At 39.3% G+C, this 25,115-nt stretch overlaps 2 protein-coding genes across 11 annotated transcripts in view; one reads left to right on the top strand and one right to left on the bottom strand.

The window, feature by feature from the left end:
- ZNF711 (zinc finger protein 711) overlaps positions 1-18,547 on the top strand; it is a 31,428-nt gene extending 12,881 nt beyond the window's left edge. For 4 of the 10 annotated variants that reach the window (XM_019618179.2, XM_019618180.2, XM_019618182.2 and 1 more), the window contains 3 exons: positions 509-556; positions 1,125-1,268; positions 1,720-4,540. In XM_019618179.2, the coding sequence (XP_019473724.1) occupies positions 509-556; positions 1,125-1,268; positions 1,720-2,897 (1,370 nt within the window). In that variant the 3' untranslated portion in view covers positions 2,898-4,540. Of the gene's footprint in view, positions 1-508; positions 557-1,124; positions 1,269-1,719; positions 6,690-7,229; positions 7,304-8,509; positions 8,583-9,828; positions 9,924-12,164; positions 12,236-13,332; positions 13,381-14,605; positions 15,421-18,313 lie in introns of those variants that run through there. The other 6 variants (XR_004160655.1, XR_002117678.2, XR_004160657.1 and 3 more) reach the window with 6 other exon arrangements.
- POF1B (POF1B actin binding protein) overlaps positions 8,944-25,115 on the bottom strand; it is a gene marked incomplete at its 5' end in the record, with an annotated part of 18,650 nt that continues 2,478 nt past the window's right edge. The window contains 15 exons of the mRNA XM_010715419.3: positions 8,944-10,202; positions 11,175-11,256; positions 11,824-11,938; positions 12,315-12,388; positions 12,711-12,839; positions 13,160-13,270; positions 13,391-13,543; positions 13,714-13,827; positions 14,813-14,905; positions 15,690-15,764; positions 16,759-16,786; positions 17,383-17,498; positions 18,577-18,792; positions 19,518-19,619; positions 20,750-20,788. Of these exons, the coding sequence (XP_010713721.2) occupies positions 11,245-11,256; positions 11,824-11,938; positions 12,315-12,388; positions 12,711-12,839; positions 13,160-13,270; positions 13,391-13,543; positions 13,714-13,827; positions 14,813-14,905; positions 15,690-15,764; positions 16,759-16,786; positions 17,383-17,498; positions 18,577-18,792; positions 19,518-19,619; positions 20,750-20,788 (1,377 nt within the window). The remainder of the gene's footprint in view (positions 10,203-11,174; positions 11,257-11,823; positions 11,939-12,314; positions 12,389-12,710; positions 12,840-13,159; positions 13,271-13,390; positions 13,544-13,713; positions 13,828-14,812; positions 14,906-15,689; positions 15,765-16,758; positions 16,787-17,382; positions 17,499-18,576; positions 18,793-19,517; positions 19,620-20,749; positions 20,789-25,115) is intronic.

Below are 25,115 nucleotides of genomic sequence, written 5' to 3'. Positions count from 1 at the left end.
TTGGCACGTAGCAGTAAACACTTTCAATTTAAAAAGAGGATTACACTCTTAGTATGACTTCTCCATCTCATAGGAGAGTGGAATGACTGGTAGGGTGGAATTCCTTTTATCTGCCAAGTTCTACTCCATAAGGACAAAGTACTTTGATCTCAGGAAACAAATTGTGGATTTCAGGTCCCCTCATTTCTAGACTGACATCTGAGGTTTTTCTATAAGGTTAGAACTTTCCAGAAACAAGCTTATTACTAGTGAGAGGCAGGAAAGACAGCATGGTAAGCATGCAAACACATCATCAGTGAGTATTCAAGTACTGGCAGAGATATGATCTTTATTTCCTGGTGCATGTAATTGCAAAATACTGAACTGATGTGAACTGCACAGCTCATTTTGGACAGTATTAAGCTGTTACTTACTACTTACGTTAGTTTTCTCTCATTCTTGGACTTTCAAAACCATCATCTTTAAAAAGAACTTAAATTTATAGTGACTAAAATGCCATTTTCTGCAGGAGATGACAGAAGACTACCCAGAAGATATGAAGATGGTCAAGCGGCAGGTAAGGGCATGCAGATATGCTGTGTAGAGCTTTACAAGTAACTTAGTGTCTCTAAAGCAGTGTACATTAATGTGTTGTGATTCCCCTGATCAGAGAATGCAAAAAATTACTCATAAAGCATAAACTGAAGAACTGCATAGTATTTCTCTTCTATTTTGAAATGAAAACAATTCTGTAAGTGTTGTGGGCCTTCAAATTGGGTGGAGAAGTTGTTGGTTGTGTATAGTTTGGTAGTCAGAGCAGAGATAATGCAGTTGTTAGGAAGTACAATGAAGTTAGATAGATAAGAGAAAATAACTGGCACAACCTGTCAGAAATTAATATTCTGAGAACACAAGATAGCAAAAAATGTACTTGAAAATTATTAATTGTTTAAACAATTAAGTTCTTGAGTTTGGCCAACAAAGGCAGTGCTTTATATTGGCACTTTTTCAAAAACATGTTCATGGCAGAGGAATGGGTGATCTGTTTGGTTTTAAAGTAGACATTTTGCTGTGCAATTCCAGTCATCAGTCCCAAAGAAAATAATTGTTTAAGATTTTTTATGGTGTCTAATTTTTGTTTCTAGGGAATAACTTGGATACACGATTAGAAAACAAAAACGGTAATGCAACACAATACCTGCAGATTTGTGATAGTATTAGCACTAATAGAGTGCTAAAACAAAAAACAAAGAAAAGGAGGAGAGGAGAGGCCAGGCAATGGCAAACAGGTAAACACTGTATGGTTACGTGTGCTCTCATGGAGTGGCACTTACTCCTTTACTATTCTTCTCTTTTTTTCTTTTTTTTTTCCTAAACTGGTTCAGAATTAAAAATCTAAACGGTGATTTGTGGATTTCCTGTGTCCTTCCCCCTCCAATTCTGTGCATAGAGAATGTGGTAGGTTTTGCTGTTGAAGTTAGCAACTTAGCACTGTGTAATTCATTTGAACGTTGTGAGTGATTAAAAAGTAATTGTGGACGTACTCACTGTACATCTGATATCACTTTCTAAAACAAAACAATATATAAACTGTAGGTGCTGTGCATTGGTTGTTTTTAAACTACTGAACTCTTGCTGCAAGTGTAACTGCATGAATCTGAACAACAGTTGGCTGATTTAAAACTTCTTAATCAGTAAATTTGTTTTCTTCATAACTTGTTTTTGTTTGTTTAAAAACAGCTGTTATAATAGGTCCTGATGGACAGCCCTTAACAGTTTACCCTTGTCATATATGTGGGAAAAAATTTAAATCCAGAGGATTCTTGAAAAGGCATATGAAGAATCATCCAGATCATATGATTAAGAAGAAATACCAGTGTACAGACTGTGACTTTACAACTAACAAAAAAGTAAGTTTCCACAATCATCTGGAAAGCCATAAACTTATAAATAAAGTTGATAAAACCCATGAGTTTACGGAATATACAAGAAGATACAGAGAAGCAAGCCCGTTGAGTTCTAATAAACTAATACTGAGGGACAAAGAGCCTAAACTGCACAAGTGCAAATATTGTGACTATGAAACTGCAGAGCAGGGGCTGCTCAATAGACATCTACTTGCAGTTCACAGTAAGAACTTCCCTCATGTATGTGTGGAGTGTGGGAAAGGATTCCGTCATCCGTCAGAGCTGAAAAAGCATATGAGGACCCACACTGGGGAAAAGCCATACCAGTGTCAGCACTGTGTCTTCAGGTGTGCTGATCAGTCCAATCTGAAAACTCATATCAAAACCAAACATGGGAATGACTTGCCATTTAAATGTGAGCACTGTCCCCAGGCTTTTACAGATGAAAAGGAGCTGCAGCAGCACACAGAGTTGTTTCAAGGGCATAAGACTCATCAGTGTCCGCACTGTGACCATAAGAGCACCAACTCCAGTGACCTGAAGCGACACATTATTTCAGTTCATACGAAGGATTTTCCCCACAAATGCGAGGTATGTGAAAAAGGCTTCCATCGTCCATCAGAGCTCAAAAAGCATAGTGAAACCCATAAAGGTAAAAAGATACATCAGTGTAGACACTGTGACTTTAAAACGTCAGATCCTTTTATACTGAGCGGGCACATCCTCTCAGTTCACACCAAGGACCTGCCTTTTAAATGCAAAAGATGTAAAAGAGGATTTAGGCAGCAAACTGAACTTAAGAAGCACATGAAGACACACAGTGGAAGAAAAGTTTATCAATGCCAGTATTGCGAATATAGCACTACGGATGCGTCAGGCTTTAAACGACATGTAATATCAATACACACAAAAGACTATCCACATAGGTGTGAGTATTGCAAAAAGGGATTCCGTAGACCATCAGAAAAAAATCAGCATATAATGAGGCACCACAGAGAGGCCATAATGTAATATATGATGTCAAGAAGGAAGCAATTTAGAAACTGTGTTATGATAATTGGGGAAAAAAAAATCTCATGAACTGTTTCTCCTGGTTTCAAAGCTCGATATTAAATCATAACTTTACATTCTTTGTATTAAAAGTCTTAAAGTATTAGGGTTGACAGGGGATCTCATAGCCCTATGATTGTTGCTTATCAGAACCTGAAGAGCACTATAGAATGCAGAAAGATGAATGAATGTCTTAAATTTGCAGAAAGATGAATGAATGTCTTCAAGTAGTAGTATTACGCGTTGCTAAGCTATGGAAGACAAAAAGAAGATGATTGTGTTACCCGTTTTGTCAGTGAGAGCGTTTGTCTCCATACTGAAACAGTTCAGATGTGTGACGGGATTCTTCACAGCTGGTTTGCTGAGGCAGCTGGGCCTGGCTTCTTGTGTGGTTCTGAGAGAAGAGTATTCGTCAGTCACTTGATCATAACGTTTGAAATCGTGCCTGGAAATTATATTCTAGAATAGGTCAGTTAGGGGAGGTTGTCCTGCTTTCAACAAATACAACATTTCATTGGGAAACTTTTTGGTTTCCTCTATTACTTAGGTCCAACAAGAAATTTGTAATGATTTTCAAAGCTGCTAACCTATTTTATTGCAGGATACAATGATAAAAACACAGCGTTGTGATCTCAGAGGTGGTGTTTTGGTGCTAGGCTTAAAGACGTGTATGTACATAACTTCCCTTTTTTACCTGAAACTATGGCTGAATGTTGTTCAGTATGGCACATAAAATTAAGTTTGAATCTGATTCTATTTTTTAAGGATGAAACGGATGCAGCTAATAGTGTTGCTACTCAGCACTACTTTTTTTTTCTCACTACTTTAAGATCTCAAAGTACTATTAAAAAGAAAATTGAAAAAAACTATAGTTTGTTTTTAATTAAAATTCAAAGTACTTAGAAGCTCTTTAGGGCAGTGTTCTTAACAGGTATGGCAATTGCCCTACCTCCTAATATGAAATTTTCAATATAGACATAAAATTGCACCTTTTAATCAATTCTTAAAAAAAAAGAAATCTATACCACGCTATAAACGTGCATTTTCAATCTGTAAGAAAGTATATATGCAGTATTTAGCCAGAGAAATATGCTGCCGCTAGAGTTTGGAGATGGATCTTCAGTTTACAGTGTATACATTTAAAATATGCATCCCTTTAAACAATGCTTTGTGTTAGCATGCTGCAAATCAAATGGCGCTTAATATAACGAGCTGGTCTAGGGCTATTTAATGAACAACCTGTTCATAAGTGTTACGCATATAATGTGTATTTTTTACTCTTTTTAGTTGCTTCATGTTTGCACACAGCTGTTCACATGAGAAATTGTAACTTCATGCTATATTGTGGCTTTGTGTTTCAGATAATGTTCATATTTTGTTTTTGCACCAGATGAGAATCAGTTCCTTGAGAAAATTTTTTTTTATATTTCTAAACTTCAGGAAGTGAAATTTGGGAAATCTCTTAGAAAAATACGTGTTTTATGTGGCTGTAAAAAATGATGTACACGCTGTAAAATAAGATTGTCACTGTGTGGGATTATTATTTCTAAATGTGTTACTCATCGTAACGGGCATACAATAAAATGCATCTCTTGCACTCCAAATATTTTGGAGTCTATTTCTCATTTATGCTGATTTAGGAAAGTCTCATTCGGTGTAATTTTGCCTTAATATTTTAGTTACGTTGTTATTCCCTGGTTGATATGAAATGTAGTAACATCTCAAGTGAACAGGTTACCTGAGGTATGTGTGTGTACCACTGTTGAGAGGGAATACTGAGGTTCCAGTTAACCCCCTAAGGTTACAGGTAACATACGTACCTCTGTTTCTAAATAATTATCACATGTGATAGTGCTGTACCTTTTAAATTCTTTCCTTCAAGTGAAGAGAACATAACATTCCAATTTTTGGAAAAAGGCAGGTAGGTGCTGTCTTTTATTAGCTTTATAATAAGAGCAGCTGTCGAAATTCTAGAAGTACTGCTTTCTTAATTTTCTTCTCTTTTTAGAATACTTGAATCATGGCATCAGTGATAGATTGGAACCTCTAAGAAAATGATGCACTTCACTGAGGATTTCCAGTGTGCTTTTAGCCAGCCAGCGTGTGGCTTTTGTGCAGGCAAACTATGCAGACATTGTTAATGGAATAGTCTGGTGTTTGTTTCTGATACTTTCTTCTGTAGGTCCAGCAGACAGAGGAGGAGACAGTGACATTCACAAAATCTTAAAAATTAATCTTTTGTTTTGTTGGCAATTTTAATACTTTATTCCTGAAATTATATTGAATACGTAGACTGGAGGAGATCCTTCGTAGCAGGCTGAAGACCTGGCTGGCTCATTTTTCCACCTCGAGAATGGACAGAATAACCAGATATGTGAGTACTTTTAAGATCTTCAGCCAGCATTGAAACCAGATTCAGTTCTGCATTGCCTAAGGACCCACCAGAGTTGGTGTGGTACAGAACAGGCCATAGGGGTGGCAGACAGAGGAATACAATGGAAGGTTTTGAGCTTACAAGATTTCAGTTTAAAACACACAGATGTAGGTAATTCTTTCTATGACAAATGGTTGTTTTGTGTAAGATGAGATAATACACACCAAATTTGGATTTCTTATTTTCTAAATCTCTAACTGAACGCCAGTTGTTATCTTGTCATAGAATCATAGAATCACAAGGTTAGAAAGGACCTACAAGGCCATCTAAGTCCAACTGAACTCCTATCACCATTACTACCACTAAGCTACTAAACCATATCACGCAGCACCTCATCCAGACACCATCTTTTAGTTCTGGATTTTTGCTTATAGTTTTCAAGGTTTTGGAAGTGACACCACATCTTCTAGTGATTACCATGTTAAGTTACTCTGATCTTTCTGAAGTTTGAGGAAAACAGTAGACAGCTGTACTGTTTTTGTCATGTATGGTTATTTTTTACAGGTTTCATCTGAGAAAACTCCCTAAATAATGCTTATTTATTCCAATTATGGGATGTGCCAAAACTTCTCAGAATAAATGTTAGTTCAGAACCACTGGTGTCTACCATCCTAAAAAGCACAGTGCAGCGTGGGACATCAATTCTTTTACTCAGATTTTCTGTTGCACGTAGTTACTCCATGCCCTAAACTCTTACACACTATAAAGTCCACTGAGTGCTGTTTGTGGTTTGTCTTTTAACATATGGAATGATGCCAAAAACAATACGGTGGGTGCTGGATAAAGATTTACTTCATTTTCAGCTTCATCATCATACAAAGTTCTGTAATGCTTTATTACAGAAGTTGAAATTGGTTTTGAGTGTTTCGCAGCCTGTAGGTCTGCCTAGTGAGATTTCTTTCTAGTTAGGAAAAAAGTTTTACCTTTTGAAATGTGGAAATCTGTGAGGAGCAAATTTTGCAAGATATGAGGTTAGCTGTAGTTCGTTGCTGTCAGATGAGGAACAAATTTAGGAAGGGAAAGAGGAGCTGAAGAACAAGTACAGCCTAGTAGCCTCTGTGTAGGAGCCCTGCTCGCTGTGACAGATAGATGGAGAACCTGAGCTGAGTTTAATGGACGTGGTTATGGGCAGCCTTCTCCAGTGGGAAGTACGAGGATGAGTTACCTCTGCAGTGTGGTTGGCTTATTGCTTTAGCAATTTGAACATGTCATTATATTCATTATTTCTTTCTTCTTTTGGCAGTGAAACAGCAAAATGGACAGTGAGGCGTAGCTAAGAAGGGACAATGTGGAAATAAGGACTGTTGAAGGGAAAAACAGTAAGTATCGGTATCCGTGTTCTTAAATTTCACAGTGGTTTGAGGAAGTTCCTGTATTCTTCTCAATGCACTTAGCCAGTATATGTTTAGCTTGGGATGGCTGTTATCAGAGGTGTCATGATTTTTAAAATGCATCCTGTGAAGTCACAGTAAAATTCTTCACAGTGCATCCCCAGATCCCTGCGCCCTGCAGGCTGCACCTGCCCTGCCTTGCGCGCCTGAGCTCAGCACCACTGTGCCTTCTGTCAAGGCACAGTGAGTGACCTGTGCTGTAAGTAAAGCTGTTTGCCCTGGGGCACGGAGGTGGCTCAGGTGTCCCTGAGCCTGTTTGGATTTCCCTTTGCCTGTTCTGTGGTGTTGTACATGATGCACAAACAGCTCACGTTTGCTTGAGCAAGCAGCAAGTTTCACAGACGTGCAGAAGTGTTTCTGAATGTCAGCTGTTCATTGCATTTTTTTATTTGAATGACAGAATTCATAAATGCCAGAAGCAATTTAAAGTGATTCATGACTTCATCATCATCTATTGTTTTTCTTCAGGTTTCAAGTGCCCACAGTTAAAGGTGATGAAACAGAGAGAGTATATGGAGGAATGCCAACAAAGTAATCTCAAGGTAAAAGTTGGAATAAAGGTTTGTTTGTTACCTTGCGGCAGCATTCACAGCTTATGTTGACTCTTCAGACAGTGCTAAAGGTGTCAGGAACTTCTACAGTAGGACTGTATTTGGCTTTCATTTCACAGCTGGGGCAGAGAAACTGTTCACATTACATAGTTATGTGGAAAGATCAGCAAGAGAAATTAAAAGAAACTTTTTTCTCCTACTTTTCAGTTTAAGAACAAGAAACTGTTCTGTCAGATCACCTCAGGCCATGAGGGTTCAGTTGATAAAACCATTAGTAGTTGACAAGGGCAGTACAGACACTGTTGTAAATGCAGAAACGCTGCCTTTGATTTTCTGAATTTGCTCCTGCAAAAATGTAGCAATCTCAGTGGACACACCTGAAAAATTGTCAATGTTGTTGATAGTTTGAGTGATAACTGGCATTTACAGAGATGAGTAAGTGTGAAAAATGTGTCCAGCAGAAATAACGTTAGGTAAATCAGTTTCAGTTCACTGGAAAGGATGCAAGAGCAAATATCAGTTATTTTTATAATAAAACTACTAATTCTGCTTTATTAAATAAACCCAATTTAAAAACAAAACCAGCCCCAAATGGTCATTATGGTTCATCTTGTCTAGTTCTGCTTTTCAACAAGTATCTATTGCTCTGTGGTACCTGGGTGTAAAATGTGTTGTTCTGGCAATCAGTGCTTCAGAATGTACAGTATATGGATGCTTTAAGTTAATCTCATGAGCCTCAGAGCAGCTGGTCCTTACTACACAATGCACTACTGACATCTGTCTCTTCTGGTTAGAAAACCAGGCTTCTTTTTCTTTTTTAATTATAAATATATATTTTTAGTAGTGTGTGTGCTACCAGCTCTCTAAGTATGGGGAACAATCATCATGTTTTCAAATGGATCATAATGGCAGCTGTATATGCAAAACAGTTCATTTGCCTAATCATGGCCTTGTCATCGAATGACAACACAACACCCAGCAGCTCTGACTGCATTCAGTCTGCATTCTTTTGTCTGTAAGGGCATTTGCTGCTTTTGTTGTGCTGTTATAGACTTAAGAAAGTCATACAGACTTAAAGAAACATTTGTTTAGTAGTTACCTTCCAGAAGGATTTGTAAATACATTGTACAGCCATTGCAGTAGCTGAAATGAATGCAAAGTATGACCATTATTAACTGATGTTTCTGCTGTTTGCAGCTTCTTTCTTTGGAACTGTTTGTGTAATGCTTCTAGCTTGTCAAGCCCAGATGAGTTCATGGCAAAGACCACAGTAAGTCAAAAAGTTGTTTTGTCTCTTTTCATTGGGAAATCTGCACCCATCAGTATGATGACATTAAACAAATGTATTGTTATTTTTCTATTTTTATGGTCTGGGACACCAGGGATGCTAGTCATTAGACAGTGCCGTAAAGTTATTATGATAGAATACATTTGACAGTACTATGTTTTTCTGTGCTGTTATATTAACTGAGGGAAGGTTGGAATCAACTGCAAGAAAAGAAACATCCCACTGTCCCTTTACTTGTAAAGATTGGTATAGAGAAACCTGTTGCCTCAGAAAAGCATCACGTCCCCTAAAACAACCCCCTCCAGTACTGGGTAGATAGAAGTTGTTTCCAGTAGAGTCATGATTCAGAAAGTTATATTTATTTAACATATATTGCCAACAGGGTTCTTTCACCATTAAACAGTGTCTATGCTGTATATTATTTGCGAACAGCAGTATGTGTGTGTCTGCAGAAACATTCTATGATTCCACGAGAAAGAGCAAAGCAAGAACCCTGTGATACACAGCTAGCACCTTCTGACTGCATAAAGCTTTTTGCCTATGATTTTCTTTTAGTACTTCTCCCGCTCACCTAACACACTGTGTTGGTTAGACAGCTACATAATTATTTATACCAAAGCAGTTTAATTATTTGTAGCAAATCAGATGAGAGAATTCCCATAGTCTTGCATGGAGCAAAAAACTGTAAATAGTAGGTCGGTCTGATAATAAAATATACTCTATGAGCTAAGTTTTTCTATATAAAAATATAATGAGATCTTGATGTTTTCAAACACAGCAAAATAAATAGTTGTGGCTGGTTTGGGGGCTTATAGTGGTGTACCTGAAATACGTTAATTCTGATGTCAGTAACATTCTTCAGAATTGGCAGCAGCCCAAATCAAGTCATTTGCTAATTCAATTGCTATGTTTTGTATATCTGGAACAAATGAAGTCATTTTCCTTTGTGGTTTAGTTTTGGACAGGCAGATGTAACGCAAGTAACATTCCCCGTGACAGTTCTTACCAGGTTTTACTTCATCTTGAACAGGCTGCAGTAGATGAATTGACAATTTGTGATTCTGTCTGTACTGAAACCAGCCATTCCGTGTGTGTGTGTGTGTGTGTGTGTGACTTAGATTTGTATCACTCTCACTTCTCAATCACAAGCAGATAGGAGAGAAAAAACGCGGATAATGCTATCAAGAGGAAACAAAAATGTTTCAGAGTTCCTACTTTTGTCTTTTAGATTGCTGAAAGAGTGACTGAAGAACAGATGGTAGGCACATCAGGAAATACTGAAGTCCTCACCAGCATGGCATACCATTCTCTTCTTAGAGAAAAGTAAGTGCATGAAACAGTACGAATACTTTGTGCACAGATGTTAGCAGCAAGTCACAGACACAGGTACCTCAGTTTGTTACGATGAGGACAAGATACTGTCTTGCATTGCCTTCATGCTTTCCTGTTCTTAATTTCTTCCTTGGCCTTTCTCTCACTATCAGACCAAACCTTCTACTGAGGCAAAAAAAGAAAAAAAAAAAAGCAGAAAAGAAAGCAATTTTAGGTATTTGTTGTAGACTCCTTTAACCAGCTTGGATGGCTGAGGGATTTCTTTCATTCCTGAAAGCAAAGAAACAAGCAGCCTGTTACAAAGTAATATGCATTCTCACTGAACTGTCTGCTGTACAAAGAATGCTTCAGTTAACTGTATACTTATTTTCTCTAACAGTCTCTTAAGTGTCTGAGTGAGCTTTCCCCTTCACAAGTGCAATGCATGTCAGCTCTTACAGCAGCTAGTTGTGGAATAGTCAGTCATATCATTAAGCTGCAGACAGTTCTGTCCAGGAAGTGGCAGAGGTCAGAACTGGCATCATTCACTGTCTTCAGTAATCACAAGAGCAGACAATATTGGGAGGGGTTGTTTTTATATTTATGAATACCAGCAAGCACAGGAAGTTATCAGACACCTAAATAGCAGACATTACAGAGTTTCTACCGAAGAATTTTTCTCTAATGTAACTCAGATTGAAGTACTTCTACTTGAACATCCTAAAAGAGTCAGCATAATAAATACTTATTACTTGAAAGGCACTGTCACACACATGCTACTTTCAGTACCCTGTTCAGATACCTATCAGTCAGCATTGCTATTCAGTAATGAATGCAGATAGAAAGATTCGGTTGACAAAACATAAATGAAGAAAAAATATTTCTCAAGCTTGGAGGAAATTGGCACTTCTTAAACTGGATTTATCAAGTTTATCTTGCAACAAAGTCATTTTGTTTCAGCTGAAACTTGCACCAGTAATAAAGACCTTGGGAAACTTAAAATGCAACCAGTTAATAGTTCTTATTTATTCAGTGGTATCGATCTCTTTAAATGCAGCATACACTCATATTTTCCATTGTAAAAATGGAAACGATGACTAACTTTTCAAGTAAGCTGGGAAGAGATTTTAGCTTTTTATTACTATTGTTTATTACTTTGTTAATTCCTTGCTTGCCAGATGTTTTACTTTCAGCCTACTCAGGCTGCTCATGTTGCCTTAAGTTGCTTTTTCTTGGTTGTGTCCCCCAGAAAGCTATTCTTACGTTTCTGTACTGGCTGTGAGCTGGCCGTGCTGATTTTTCTCAAGTCTTCACCTTGTGTTCAGATTTGACACTATCCTGTGCCCTGTAACATAAACAGCTTCTACAGTCCCACCTTCTGTAACTTTAAGTCACTCTTTAAAAAGAAGTCACCACTCTTCTGTGTTTCCTGGATTAGTCACTGCTCTGTCTCTGTGTAAGTTTCAGGAACATGGTGCTTAATCTGTTTTAATAATAGTGTAGAGTAATTAATACTCATGATTCAGAGGAATACCATGCACCCAAAACACACCACCTGTACCTTTCACCTGAGAGTAGAGCACTGAAGAAGTTCTCAACTCCTCACTACAGATAGTGATGCCTGGAGGACTGCCTCGTGCACCCGGGCAAAGACTGTTAGAGCAACACCACTTCCTTTGTTGCAGGTAATTAAAGGTCAGAAAATAACAACACAGTTTTACTTGTACTCTACCTAGCAATTACTGCCTCCTTGCACCAGACAGTGCAGTTCCTTGACTTGACTCAATTGCCTTGCTTTTTGCAGCATGACTAAATTAATGCTATTGCTTTTTCTCAGACATCAGTTTTGGCTCATAATGTCTTTGAAGAAAAATTAAATACTCCATAGTAGTGAATCCCTAGATGAACTTACATGTTTCCATATCTCTCCAGTCCTCTCAATTACAATAGTTTGTGACTTGTTGACAGGTGATGTAACCTTGTAGTCATCCGACAAAAGACCCAGGATAGGATACTGATTCCTGTACCTGTATTGGAAAGAATTGCTCAGCTGTAAACTATCAAACCAAAATCTGCGTATCTGTATCCAGACCACTATCTCTGATCTTGTTGCCCCATAATCCTGTCAGTTAACAATTTCCACATATTCTTACTAGTAACAAAAATGCTAACACTGCAATTTAAATGTCTGTAACATGTTGGCCACCCCTCCATTTGCTATTACAGTGCTTAGGATTGAATCTTTCCAAACAGGTTTTACTAGATGGAGCTTTTCCCTTTTGCAAAAGTTGAACAGACATTTGGCATTAAGACATTTTCAGGAGGTAAGGACATAGTTAATAGAAGCTATGCAATGGAAAATGAAGATTATGTATTTTTAAGAAAGATAAATAACTACATTACTTCTTCGTGATGATAGCTGTTACACCAGGGGACTGACTGCTTGATGCTCTCTCATGCTTGAGTCTGAAGAGTTCCTGAGAAAACCAGAAGTGAACATTCAAGTAAAATAAATAATGCTTTCTGATGTACTGGTTCACTGAAGTCACAGCAGAATCCATGCTGAAATTCTTATCAAAGAATGCTCTGAAATAGTATGCATGTCCTTCCAAGAGAAGTGGTGGAGTAACAAACAGTATTATTGATTTTAGCTCAGTGAATGATAATAATAATAATCCTAACCCCAGTTCCCGAACCAGGAGGGTACACGTGACTTCCTAGTTAAATTGCTACCTTCAAAGCAAGTGAAGGCTCAAACACAGAATATTCTTAGACAAGAAATGCACTGTACTATTTTACCTCTTGCTGTTGTTTAATACAAACATCTTTCTCCTCCAGCATTGCTGTCAGTTCATGCAGCTTTATTTGCAAGTCGCTGTTGTTCCCTTCTTGCCTTGATATATCTTGCTGGAATTGGCACAACTGAGACTGTGAAATACAAGTTGAGAAACAGTTTAGTTTGGTGTTTGGCGCTCCCTGCAGGTGACCTTTCTGTATACATAAAGTGTACAGTATACAGTAAACTCTGTATATATTTTGTTGGTTAAAATCACGAGCGTCAAAGGAATTTGGTTTTTTAAGTCACAGTTTTATGAGTTTCAGTGCTATCATTAGTACTGTATAAAATAATTGCAGAACCAAAAGATACGTAAAAAGCATCCTATAGATCTTTTCTTAATTAAAAAATAGCCTGATACCTCCTGTCACAAAAGGTGACAAGTGCACATATACCAGGTTCATCAACATACCCTAAGACTGCGGATCTCACGGTCTTTATCCTCTCTCAAGTTATTGATCATCTCTACATAACGGCTGGAGAGTTCATCTGTGGTAGTCTGAATTGTTGGACTGGAGCAGATCTAAAGGAAAAAAAGTATTTTTTATTTTAAAGGAATTTCTTTAATATTATTTTCTTCACCAGGACATCTGCATCTGTGAATAACAGCAGCTGAACAAAGAGCAAGTGAAGGTATTATTACCTGTAGCTTAAGACTCTGGATCTCTTGGTCCAAGGCACGCTTGGAGTATTCCAGTTCCTTTAACTGACAATCCTTTTCTCCTTCGTTGAGTTGAAGAGAAAGAAGCTGTTCTTCCAGAGACCGACACCTGGCAGCACTATCTCTGAGTCCTTGCTGGAAAGCACAGGAGTGGAATGAATGCATGGTGTTCCTTAGGGGAGTAACAGGATCACCCACACAGCATATTATAGCCAGGCAGTAATTACTTGGAACACTCAGAAGCCAGCACAGAAGCTAGTTTATGGCTGATAGTAATTATACTGAAACTGTATTCTTAGATTTACCTGCTGCTGACGATTATTCTCTCTCAGAGAAGACAACATAGTTTCATATTCTTTTACTTGAGATTCTTTAAAAGCCAAATCCTTCTTAAGTAAGACGTTATCAGTTTCTAGCTTCTGTAAGACAAAAATGTTGGCTGCAAATAACTGCAGTTTTTCAGTAAACTTAGTCCTAAGTGTGTTCAAAGTGCAAAGTACTTTGTATGAAGTGATAAATACCCAGTTTTCTTGAAAGTTTTTTTTTCTTTAACTACAAAGCCCATATATGCTCATTACAGCAGTACCATGCTCATCGTGAGACTTCATATTGCATGGTAAGCAGTGGTCTCAGAAACTGCTCTTTCAGTGTATCCCAGAAAGACTTTTTTATGTGTAGTTACTAAACAGAATTCAAGAAAAAAAATCCAAAGAGCACTTCACTGCACAGACCCATTTTATGTCAGAGGTGACTGGTAAACCCCTTCTCTCTTCTTCAAGCTTTGTATTTTACAAGAGAACGCTCTGAAGCTTCCAGCGATGTCAAGTACTGGGGCTGTCCATGAGAAATGTATCTGCTTTCCTAACAGTAACTATCTGGAGCTGTAGAGCTCCAGTTTACAAAGTGTGATGCTTGTATAACTCAGGATTGCTGAGTTGTTAAAGGTGCCAGCTGACAGCAGCTTTCCTCTAGAGTGGAAGATACATGAGGCAGGAAAGGAGTTGAGCACTCTTGCTTCCTACAAGAGCACTGGTAAGTAAGGACTCAGTGTTTCTAACACAGACAGGGCATGTACAGAAACACAGTTCCAAAACATCTCCATCGATGTTGGCACATACAGATTGTATATACTAATGCAGAGCTAAGTCTAAATCCATTCAAACAGAGCCTTTCTTGATTTAATTTTTTTTTTTTTAGGCTTTGACAAACTGACCACTTGAAAACCACTGCTAGGAAGAAGTCTAACCTCATTCACTGTTCAGATCTTGCAAGTCAATGAATGAACCATCCGTCTTTATTAAAGCAACTAAGCTTGGACTTCACAAGTTACATTTCATCATAATGGACTTCTTACTGAGAGGGACCAAATGGATGAGGCCATGGGAACTGAGAAATACAACTTACCCCCAGGTCATCCTGTAAATGGCAGAGCTCTTCACGTAAGTTTTTGAAAGTGGAAAGCACAAGTCTCAAAGATTTATCCGATATCACTCTCATCTAGGAGGAGAAAAAATAAAATATATATTCTAATTAGTGAGTTTTGTTTACAATATGCTTAACTATATATAAAAGCACAGAACTGCTATACAGCTGAAAATAACTTCCAGAACTACTGTACTCACTGTTCTTTGAAATGCCCACATCTTCTAAAAAGACTTTTTTAGGCACTTTGTTCCTTTTGAATTACTGCCTTGTAACACACAGGCATTGAGTTTGTTAAGTAGCTAAGGAATATGATGAGAAAAAAGCCAAAAGCCATTTATAAATGGACCCAAACCAGAAGTGATATGTTCTATTACCAGATACTGTAAGTGTGCCATGGCAGTGAGTGCAGTTAGCAGTGTTTTTAGCCAGACCGTTTGTAAAGGCAAAACCCAAGTTAGAGAGAGGCAGCATATGTAATTAGTAATTGATACCTGATTCATCACTCAGTAAGACACCTACTATTTGCCTTTAATTTCTAGAGTAAAGCATTAATATACAACACAGACAAATAAAAAGATTGAAATTCAGTTTCTTTCATTCATTACTTGCCAAAAGCCAAAACGGGTCCCAGAAAAACTGCAAGGAAGTTCCAGTAAAAATTTAAAATAAACAAGTGAGCAGTGAAATGAACTGCTGCATGGCACCTGAACCACCAGTGTGATTCCGTAGCCTTTAAAGAGAATAAATAGAAAAAGCAGAATAGCAGTGTTACGTACAAATTCCCTGGTATGTCTGTGTACAGCAGCTTCTACTGCTTCAAGTTACTACAGACTTCCCCTCCATGTTATTTACATACCTGGAGGAGATAACGAATTTGCTGCTTTGTTGCCTCAGACAGTCCTTTGGGAATTAATTCTTCAATATCTTCAGTCTAAGCAAAGGGATGAAGAAAGAGACATCTTGATTAAGAATTTTGGCTGGTTTCTTAATTAATTACACAGCTCTACTATGAAAAACATGTTTAGCACAAGGCAAATAAGAATGAAGATAGATCAGAGCATATCCAGAAAATTTCCAAAGTGTGGCATATAAAAACTGAGATGAAGTGATAAATGAAGTATATATTTAAATCTACAGTAAGCTTAACGTTTATTTTAAAAGCAGCATTCAAAACCATCCTCTCTTAAGAAATAGCACTTAATTCTAAAACAGAGCTCCCAGCAGTTAACGATTGTGAGCAAATCTCATGTTTTTAAATAATGAAAAGATTGTCAACAAATAAATGATGACCAAAGTTTTACAGGAGATGCTGACAGCCATTAAGTGGTATTGCTTCATGTAATTTAATCCTAAACAAACATTTCTATCACAAACATAACGACTTTAAAAAGAAGAAAGGTCCTGATGATTGTATGCATTATGGCTGGATTCCCACAAGTGAGCAGTCAGGAAATCTAGAAAGTCATTCTGGCAACTTAAGCTCCTCTCATCTCAGTGAGAGGCAGTTTTCTTTACTTCCTGCAGTGCACAGCAGTGCATGTTGTGAAGCAGCTGCTTTGTTGGCAAGAGAATAAAACATCCTTTGCAAAAATGCATACTGAAAATATATGCATCTCTGTACGTTTGTCTTACAATGAAACCATTACTGGTGTAACAGGAAAGACTCAAAATTTGACTCGTACTGCAATAGTAATAATAATAATGCAAATTACTGAAGTTCTTTTCTTTCAGTATTATCACACTTGCAAATGCATACCTAGCAGTAGGTTTCAGTCTCTAAATGCTGTTAACAAGCAGAAATCATGAACTAACAAAAGATCAGCATCATTCAATTAAACTCGCTTGGCCTCATTTGCTCCAAGATCCACACCATTCTTCCTGCGACTTTTAGAGAACAGCTTTGTAAGAGCATGCCTGATGCTTACCTGACTCGTAAATTCAATGTCATGGTTCCTGGAAAACAGACAAAACGCAGTGGGCTGATTAACGTAAACTTTGCAGAACTTGACCTCTCTGACAGCTACAAAAAGACTATCTGCCTTTGCGGTGCAGAACAAAGAAGGTTCGTCAGGAGATTAAGAACCGTTAGCCTCCCTGTAAGGCGACAGGCGGTGTGTTGTTAAATGTTACTCCTTGTACAACTGTGTGAGGAGACTGCATTACTAACAGCACAGTCAGCACAGGCTAACTCTGTTTCTCTGGGCAGTTGTCCAAGTGATGGTTGGTTAACTCAGTTCTTAATTGGCTGGGGTGATGTCTTTACCCAGAACTAAGGTGAAGTTTATTGACATGCATCAGGTGTTTTCTTAGCAGTGCCAGTGTTCTTTGTGATGTTTAAATCCCGCTATTCCCATGCTACAGAGCAGTTACACTCTGAACTTTGAAAGCACCAAGTGAGAGTGAGAGGGGAGTATCAAAGTAATGCTGATTGTGAGGGAAGGATAAGGACATTGTCAAGACTCGAATCAACTTGTATCTGTGCTCCCAGCTGTGCATTCCTAGGATTTCTGGAATATCAGAATGTCAGGTAACAGACATAAGGCCAATACCTTCCTCCTATCTTTTCCACATGCTGTAGTAAACAGCTGTACAGGTCGTTGGTCTTGCGGTTCAGTTCAGCAAGGAGCTCACCAAAGTAGCGGCAGTCCAGCTGGTCATTATTCTCCTGAGAGCAATTGAAGTAACAAGCAAGATGATCATAACCCATTCCTTCCTTGGGAAGAAAGCTGCATGTGAAAATGCTACTAACATGATGGAATTTTTTTGTTTACTCTTATCAATCTGTGATTTGTTTATTCTTTTCCTAGTTATTGTGTGTTCCATGTCTTCTGGTTTTCAGTAAACTATACAGAAATAAATTCTTCCTTTACAGCAACAAGAAATAGGCTAAGTAATATCTTTTTCAGCAATGTTATCATCATTATTCTAATACAGAAAGCATAGATAATTAGTAAAACCTCCTTTAATGATCTTTAATGTTTGTAGTAGTGGGCAGAATACAAATGGACAGCACTGAGAATTTACAGAAAGGCACTTACATAAGCCAGCTCCTTTTTTTTTTTTACTTTTTTTAAACCCAACAGAATGTTGAAGCATCTCCAACTGAAGATAAAATGTTTACTTACATGAATAATAAAAGTGAAAACAGCCTAAACTGAGTTTAACTAAGTTGTTTTATTGGACTCTGCCTATGGAAAATTTCCACAGACCAATACAGAGGTCACCCAGTATGTTAGTCTTGCCACCTGTATGTTCAACAGATGCATGAGAAGGGACTGCCACACTTGTATCCCCAACCAAAATAGTACTGTACACCAACTTCCACATAAAGTTATTTCAGACCCCTACTGAGCAGTTCAGATAGAAAGCAGTGCTGAATTGGTCTATGTCCAGTTTATAAAGCATTTTTTACCTACATTTTACTAAAACTGGAAAGAAGCATAAAAGTCTTGTATTACTCAGCCTTTGTTGTACTGACAGATGAAACTTGACTGAATCAATGAGCAGCACTCCCAGATAAAGGAAGAAAAAAGCACCACAACAAAGCAGCAAGACTTGATGGATACACTTAAGCACTTTGCTGTTTATACTTACAGAAGGTACATAATGCTTAATTACCACGCTGTGATTTTGAATGTGGACTTTTGAGAGCAGAAATCAGTAACTTAATCTATTTGTAAAGTTCTGTACTCATGTACAAAAACATACTGTGAGTAGTAGAACATGAAGCAAATGATTCTTACCTGTTCGTAGGTTTGAACTGTCACCCTCCTCACTGTATTTCCTCTGCAGTCATCAGTCACAGAGATGGGTATCACCTCACATGGGCTGCTGGTCTGTGTTTGCTGGCACTGCTGTGTGACTGGGGGCTGCTCGGGCTGCTGGCAGGGCTGGATGGCACTGCACTGATCAGACAGCTGTGGAATCTGACACTGGTGGGAAAATTGGTACTGCTTCTCCTAAAACAAAAACAGGAGAGAATTTTTTTTAAGTTGCTGAACACATCTTAGTGAGATGAAAGCATAATAAAAATACATAAATGAATGAAAGGTGTTTTGGCATCAAAAGACTGTTTCAGGTATTTTAATAGTGTTAATAAAATTGCTTTTTATTACTATTTGAATATGAGTTTGCCTCATGCTATTCTACTTCAACACTGTATTTTACCAACTCCTCACATTTTAGCTGCTGCAAATGAAAGCACAAAAGACACACTTTTCTTAATTGAGCTGTATGTTTTATTGTATTGTTCCACTTAACATACTCAGGCAATAGGAACCTCCATTATTTAATTTAAAACACACATACATCCTGTTCCATTAAGTATTTTACAGATTAAAGAGCTCCAGTTGAGTTACTCAGCGTTTGTTATTTCAGTTGATATAAATGTATTTTCCAGGAAATAACTGATGACATTTTCCTCTACAAATATTTCAGCAGTTACAGGATCAGAGTGTACACCATATCAGGGACACATTCATGCTGTTTTTATAATCCAAGAAAATGCTGTTGGCAAAATCACCCACCCACCCAATGGGAAACTAGTTTATGTTCCAGTCTTTGAGAGGGTGTTCTCTTCCTCAGCAAGGCAGTTCTCTGGCTGGCATTAGTTCAAAGCACAACAAACACTACTTGTACTGACAGAATCTTCTTTTGCAATAGATAACAGAAATAACCAACTTACTTGATGGGGATTTAATAGTTCATATTTTCTTATTGTCTTTTCATAGATGACATTATTTCCAGGACAGAAATTCCCCCCTCTAAGAAATGGGGATAATGGCTCCTGTAACAGATTTTAATAAAAAGCACTCAAAAACATTGGCAGCAAATTCAGACTTAGTACAACTTTAACTAAACAATGATGACTTTCTTTTGTGATTCAGAGTGGCACTTGAAGATAAGTTTTTTTTGGAGTTACCAATATTTAAGTGTGCATTCATTTCATCCTTTTGAACTCGGATTTATTCTTTTGCAGTATCCACACAGCATGTACACACAGATTCTCATCTTGCATCTCTATTTCCCTTCACCCCCCCATGGTATAATGCCAAATGCACTGTTTTCTCTCACTGCAGAATCCTGCTAGGCAGAAGAAAATGAGCAGGCTGTGTGCCAAAGGTGGACATTACGTCACATTAGCTAGAGTTCCTGGAGCTATGAAATTTGTTCACTTTAAACGTTCACCCAGGCACCACTGAGAAACCAGTGACCAGTTCGGATAGGCCTGCAGAGCTCTGAGAGAACAGAGCCAAATACAGTACTTATCAGACTGCTTTTGAAATTGTTCGGTGTGTCAGGAATATGAAGACAGAGCTGCTGGTGTAGCTGCTGCATCTTTCAGCCGCACTGTTCCCCAAGCTCAGGTTAAATGCATACAGCTTGTCATGACAGACTGCCTGGTGGGCTGCTTACAACTTCTTGGAAGGAGACAGTTGTTAAGCACTCTACCTTCACGACTTCTACCCATAACATCCAGACATGAACATCTAATTCCACTCAGGAGTTTGCCACAAAGAATTAACAAAAAGGCAGAAGGTTTTTCAAAGAGCTTTCTTTAAATCTCTACAAATTCCTCTGTCACTTTATGAACTATTGTTTTTTAAATTGATCTTCTCCATTTGGAAACAAAGCAACTGTGCTTCCACCATAATAACATCCAAAATAAGCAGAAATTTTCTGCTAACGATATAATTGAAACATATTGATGGAGACTTAATGCCGAGAGCTGAGAAGCCCAGCCAGCAATTCTGTAGTGCTTTCAGTTCCTGATAGTTTCCTCTCTCCCCGAGGTATGGGCCTTGTGATTCCAAAATATTCAGTGTGGCTTTACAAAGGGAAGGAAGCACCTTTCCAAGCTGGGGCAATTCAGGAAGGAAGAGGTACATAGAGTCCAGCAGCAAACAGTTTTCCTACCTGCTCAGGATTCTCTATGATAATCCTTCGAACAGTGCCCTGCAAGGAAGAAAATAAAGATTCAGTGATGATTGTACTTTAAAATCTTTTATGCTCAGAATTCAGCCTTACATACACTTCCTTATTAATCTGAATCATCAGCTATAAACATACCGAGATCTGTTGGCTAATATTTCTTAGCAAAGTTTTAATGCTATGGCCATTCCACCCAACAGGAAATAACCCATGCACACTATGCCACAGTCTGGATTCTCAGAAGTTTGGTTTTGTTTTTTTTCCTTCAATCCCCTATTTATAAGTTAGAGGAAATCGGTCCTTATTTTCTGTAAATGCCAGAAGAACAGGATACAAATGAAAGCTAACATGCTGGACCGGCACTTCAAGGATCTCATCTCTATTCCATGTAACACTGTCTTTAACCTGCAGCCTTACATGTCACATAAGAATGTCAGCTCGTGCAAATGTGATGTACTGCTAAAAAACTTCTTGCTTCACCATGGGAAGAAAACGTGTACTTAGCTTAATCACCAAAATAAAAGGGATCCAGGAAGTGCCAACAAACCAGATCCCACTATGCAGTGAACCACTATCCCATGAACCAGCGAGTGCAGTTACTTCGAAAAGTGGCATGAAACACTGTAATTAACACCTACCAAGATGCTCACAAAGAACATTTGCTCACTCTTGAAGAAAAAACAAATACGCTTCTTTAAATTACAGAAATCCACAGCAGTTTTTTTCCTTTTTTACTACATATTTTTTCTCCACCTGCACTGTCTACTCCATCCTGCAGACCAACAAGAGAACAGTTGATGCATTCTGCTTGAAATCTCCATGTCCAGTTGTTTATCCAAGTGAGAAAAATTCCCATGAATTGCACTAGGCAATTTGTTAGTCTACAACATGCTGTTTATTTCTCCTCACAGTGCAGACTTTCAATTTTCCTAACAAATAATTTATTCCCTTAACCTGTGGGCTTGGAAAATATACATTGCTTTAGTTGAGCCTCAAAGACGTTCTTAAGAGCAACTCCAAAGTAGGTCAAATTCCCAGTTGTCAACTGTTGCATAAGTTTAGGAAGCCTGAAGCAGTTTTCCAAATCTCCCAAGAGTGAATCATAACATCACCAGGGAAGAGAAATCAAAGTAGAGAAGAAATTGTTTCAGCACCAATCACAGTAATTAGGAAATCTCAAAATGATAACTGGTGCAGAAAACTTGGAAAGCTGCTCCCTCCTCCTCCCACAATCCGTGTACCTGAGTTAGGCCTTCAGGGCTATCATGGATTTGGCTGGGATAAAGTTGCCTGCAGAAGCTCATATGATGCCATGTTTTGGATTTTTGATGAAAACAGTGACGATGACACACTGCTGCTGAGCAGTGCTTGCACAGAGCCAAGGACATTTCAGTTCCTTGCACTGCCCTGGCAGCACAGCTGACCCAAACTGGCCAAAGGGACATTCCATTCCACATGGCATCGTGCTCAGCAGCAAGAACTGGCAGGAGGGAAGAGAAAGGGGGTACGTTTGGAGCAATGGCATTTGTTTGACCAAGAAACCACTATATGTGAAGCCCTGCTTTTCTGGAGGTGGCTGAACACCACCTGCCTGCCAGTAGGAAGTGGCGAATAAATTCCTTCTGCATTGCCTGTGCTGGGCTTTCACGTTACCCAACAGTTTCTGCTCCTCACCCTCTCGCTCCTCTCCTACTCCCTGGGGTACGGCTGCAGCAAGGCAGCGCAGGACAAAGCCCCCTGAAATCAGCACAGCTCTGAATCACAGCCTGACACTGCAACAAGACTACGAGGGAGCAGGGAGCACATGGCCCCAGTTCTACATCTCACTGACACATGAAAAACCAAAATGAAAAGTAAAATACTGAGCAGACAAATGCACACATTAACCAGAACACTTCGGCAAGGAACCAGGAGTCCTGCTGTGCGCCTTGCACAGCCCAGTCTCCTCTTCCAACAGGAGCACCCACAGCAGCACAACTGACATCAAAGGGAAATAGATGCTTGTTCTTTTCAGCCTTGGCTACCGTGGTGTGGCACATGAAAACAAGATGAGCATTGTCTACGAAATGAAAGGGCACATTTTCAATGTAGTGTAAAGCTGTACAAACCTGCCTGATGTAAATGCCACTGCCACAGGACTTTGGAATATGTAACTCACGCTATCTATTTCAGGAAGGATAACTTGTAAATTACTGTACCTAGGTGCTTATGTGCTCTCAGAGCAATAAATTCAGAAATCAGAAGACTAGCAAATTTTAAGTTAGAATACATTTTTAATCTGATAGTATTCAAAAGGATGGTATAAATCACACGCAGAATAATATACAGAACCTAGGTTTGTCTGGATAAAACGACACCTATTTGTAAGGCACCCAACTCTCCCTTCTGGCATGCTCGGATGCAGACACGCTTCCCTCGCCCCGCGGCAGAAGGGCTGTGCCTGCTCCCCTCCCAGACCAGCCCAACAGGCCCAGCCTGCGCCAGCCGGGACGGAACCCCAGCCCCAGGAACGCTGCAGCCCAGTGCCAGCCCCAGCCCAGCTCGCTGGGACACCGCCCCAGGCTGCCGCAGACCTCTGCTGTCCCCAAGGGTACATCTGGGGTTCTTCTCCTTAAGCCTCTCCTGGGTTTCCTACAGTGCTCAGAGGTGGGACACCCTGTAACAGGAGGAGGAAGGTGAGCGCTGGCAGGAGAGCCCAGTGCTGGCATGGATCCCAGTGTACGGATGGGGTCTGGGATTTGTAAGGATGGGACTGCAGTTCTGGGTCTGTATTTACAAGGGTAACTTCAAAAGGCAAACATCAGCTCTTTCACAGTGGCAGCTGCTTGTCTTTACAATTTTAAGATCTTAAAATAGGTCTTTGATAGATTTATCCAATCACTGTGTGCAAATTTTAGGGGAAAAAGCTATCATTACACTGACCTTCATATCCAACAAGTTTCCCTTCAGCTTCTGACAAACTTGTGATTACAGTCAGAATTCCACCAACGCCAAACCTTTACTACGTAGCATACTGTCTCATTAATTACAAACAACCTGGCCATCTAATCAGAACTTCAGAATTACATCTGTCAGCTAAAAGAGGGAGGCCACCTCTGGGGATCGTTGCAATGAATACGGAGAAATCCTACAACTTAGCTGACACCACAGTAATACAGCACCATCCTCACAACGGGAGGTGAGAGCCCTCCATGCTGCAGCACTAAGCTGACCATGGAAACCTCACAGAGTTTCTCACGAGTGGACTATTGCAAATGCTTTGGGAGTTCTACTCCTACCTACACCGAAAACAGACACCTCACACCAAGAAAATTTATGCTGAGCACTATTCTCCATTTAGTTCAGGCAGATGAGAGCAAATTTGTCTTCAATCATTCCAAATGAAACCTGCCACGGCTGGGAGTAGCACTTGGCTTCTGCATCAAGGATAAAGCAAAGTCAGATCCCAAAAATTGGGAAGAAAACTGAATCCTGAACACTCTGTGACCACAAAAAGCACTACCACACACTTTATGCATGTTACTTCTCCCTCCCCCTCTGGCATATTAGCAGCTGACATAAACTGAACAGGGGATGCCAACCGTAAGGCTGAATGCTGTGACAGGGTATCAATAGTGATGATAAAATCAATCTACAAAAGCTCTCCAAAAGCAAATTAAATATTGCTCAAAGAAAACCCCTTTGCTTATCGGTGATAAGAAGATTAAACTCCAGCTTTAGGCTGCTGCTGTGATTTGAGAGTTGAGTTATAATATCTGCAGGAGGCATGCGATGCTATGCTATTTTGTTCATGTGGCTACACAGGATCTGCTCAAAGGACAACAGAATCCACCACAGAAGTGCTCTTCTGGCCACAGCTCTTTACCAAACGTTTTCCCCCCAAACTTCTCCTCAGCTGCAGTCTGCACCAGGCACACAGCTGCCGCCTGCTCCCAGCGGGCTTCCTCGTTACCCTTCTCTTCCTGAGTAATTTCCTAATAACCTTTATTAGCCATCTGCCCCCTCTGCCATTACAACTGCTACCCACATAAAACCCAATCTGAGCTACACCCTCTTTCGTCTTTAAAGTCTAGTCTAGCAAAACACTTCAGCAAGAAAACATTTTTCTCAGCACGACTTAATGGACTCAGAGACCGTAACAGATGTTGAAAATTAAACACACTTCATAGCTCAGAGACAGCACTTGAGTCTGCAATCAGACGTTGGTGCGCCCATCCCAGCACAGGAAGCCCGGCACTCCGCAGGTAACGCTCTGATGAACGTTACCTTAACTCGAAGACAACCCGCACCGCGCAGCCCAGAACACCGCGTCCCGCCCGCAGCGCTGTCAGCGCGGCGCTCCCCGGCTCCC

Source organism: Meleagris gallopavo, chromosome 9 (genome assembly GCF_000146605.3).
Source record: "Meleagris gallopavo isolate NT-WF06-2002-E0010 breed Aviagen turkey brand Nicholas breeding stock chromosome 9, Turkey_5.1, whole genome shotgun sequence".
NCBI lineage: Eukaryota > Metazoa > Chordata > Aves > Galliformes > Phasianidae > Meleagris > Meleagris gallopavo.
This window is presented reverse-complemented; position numbering and strand designations above follow the sequence as displayed.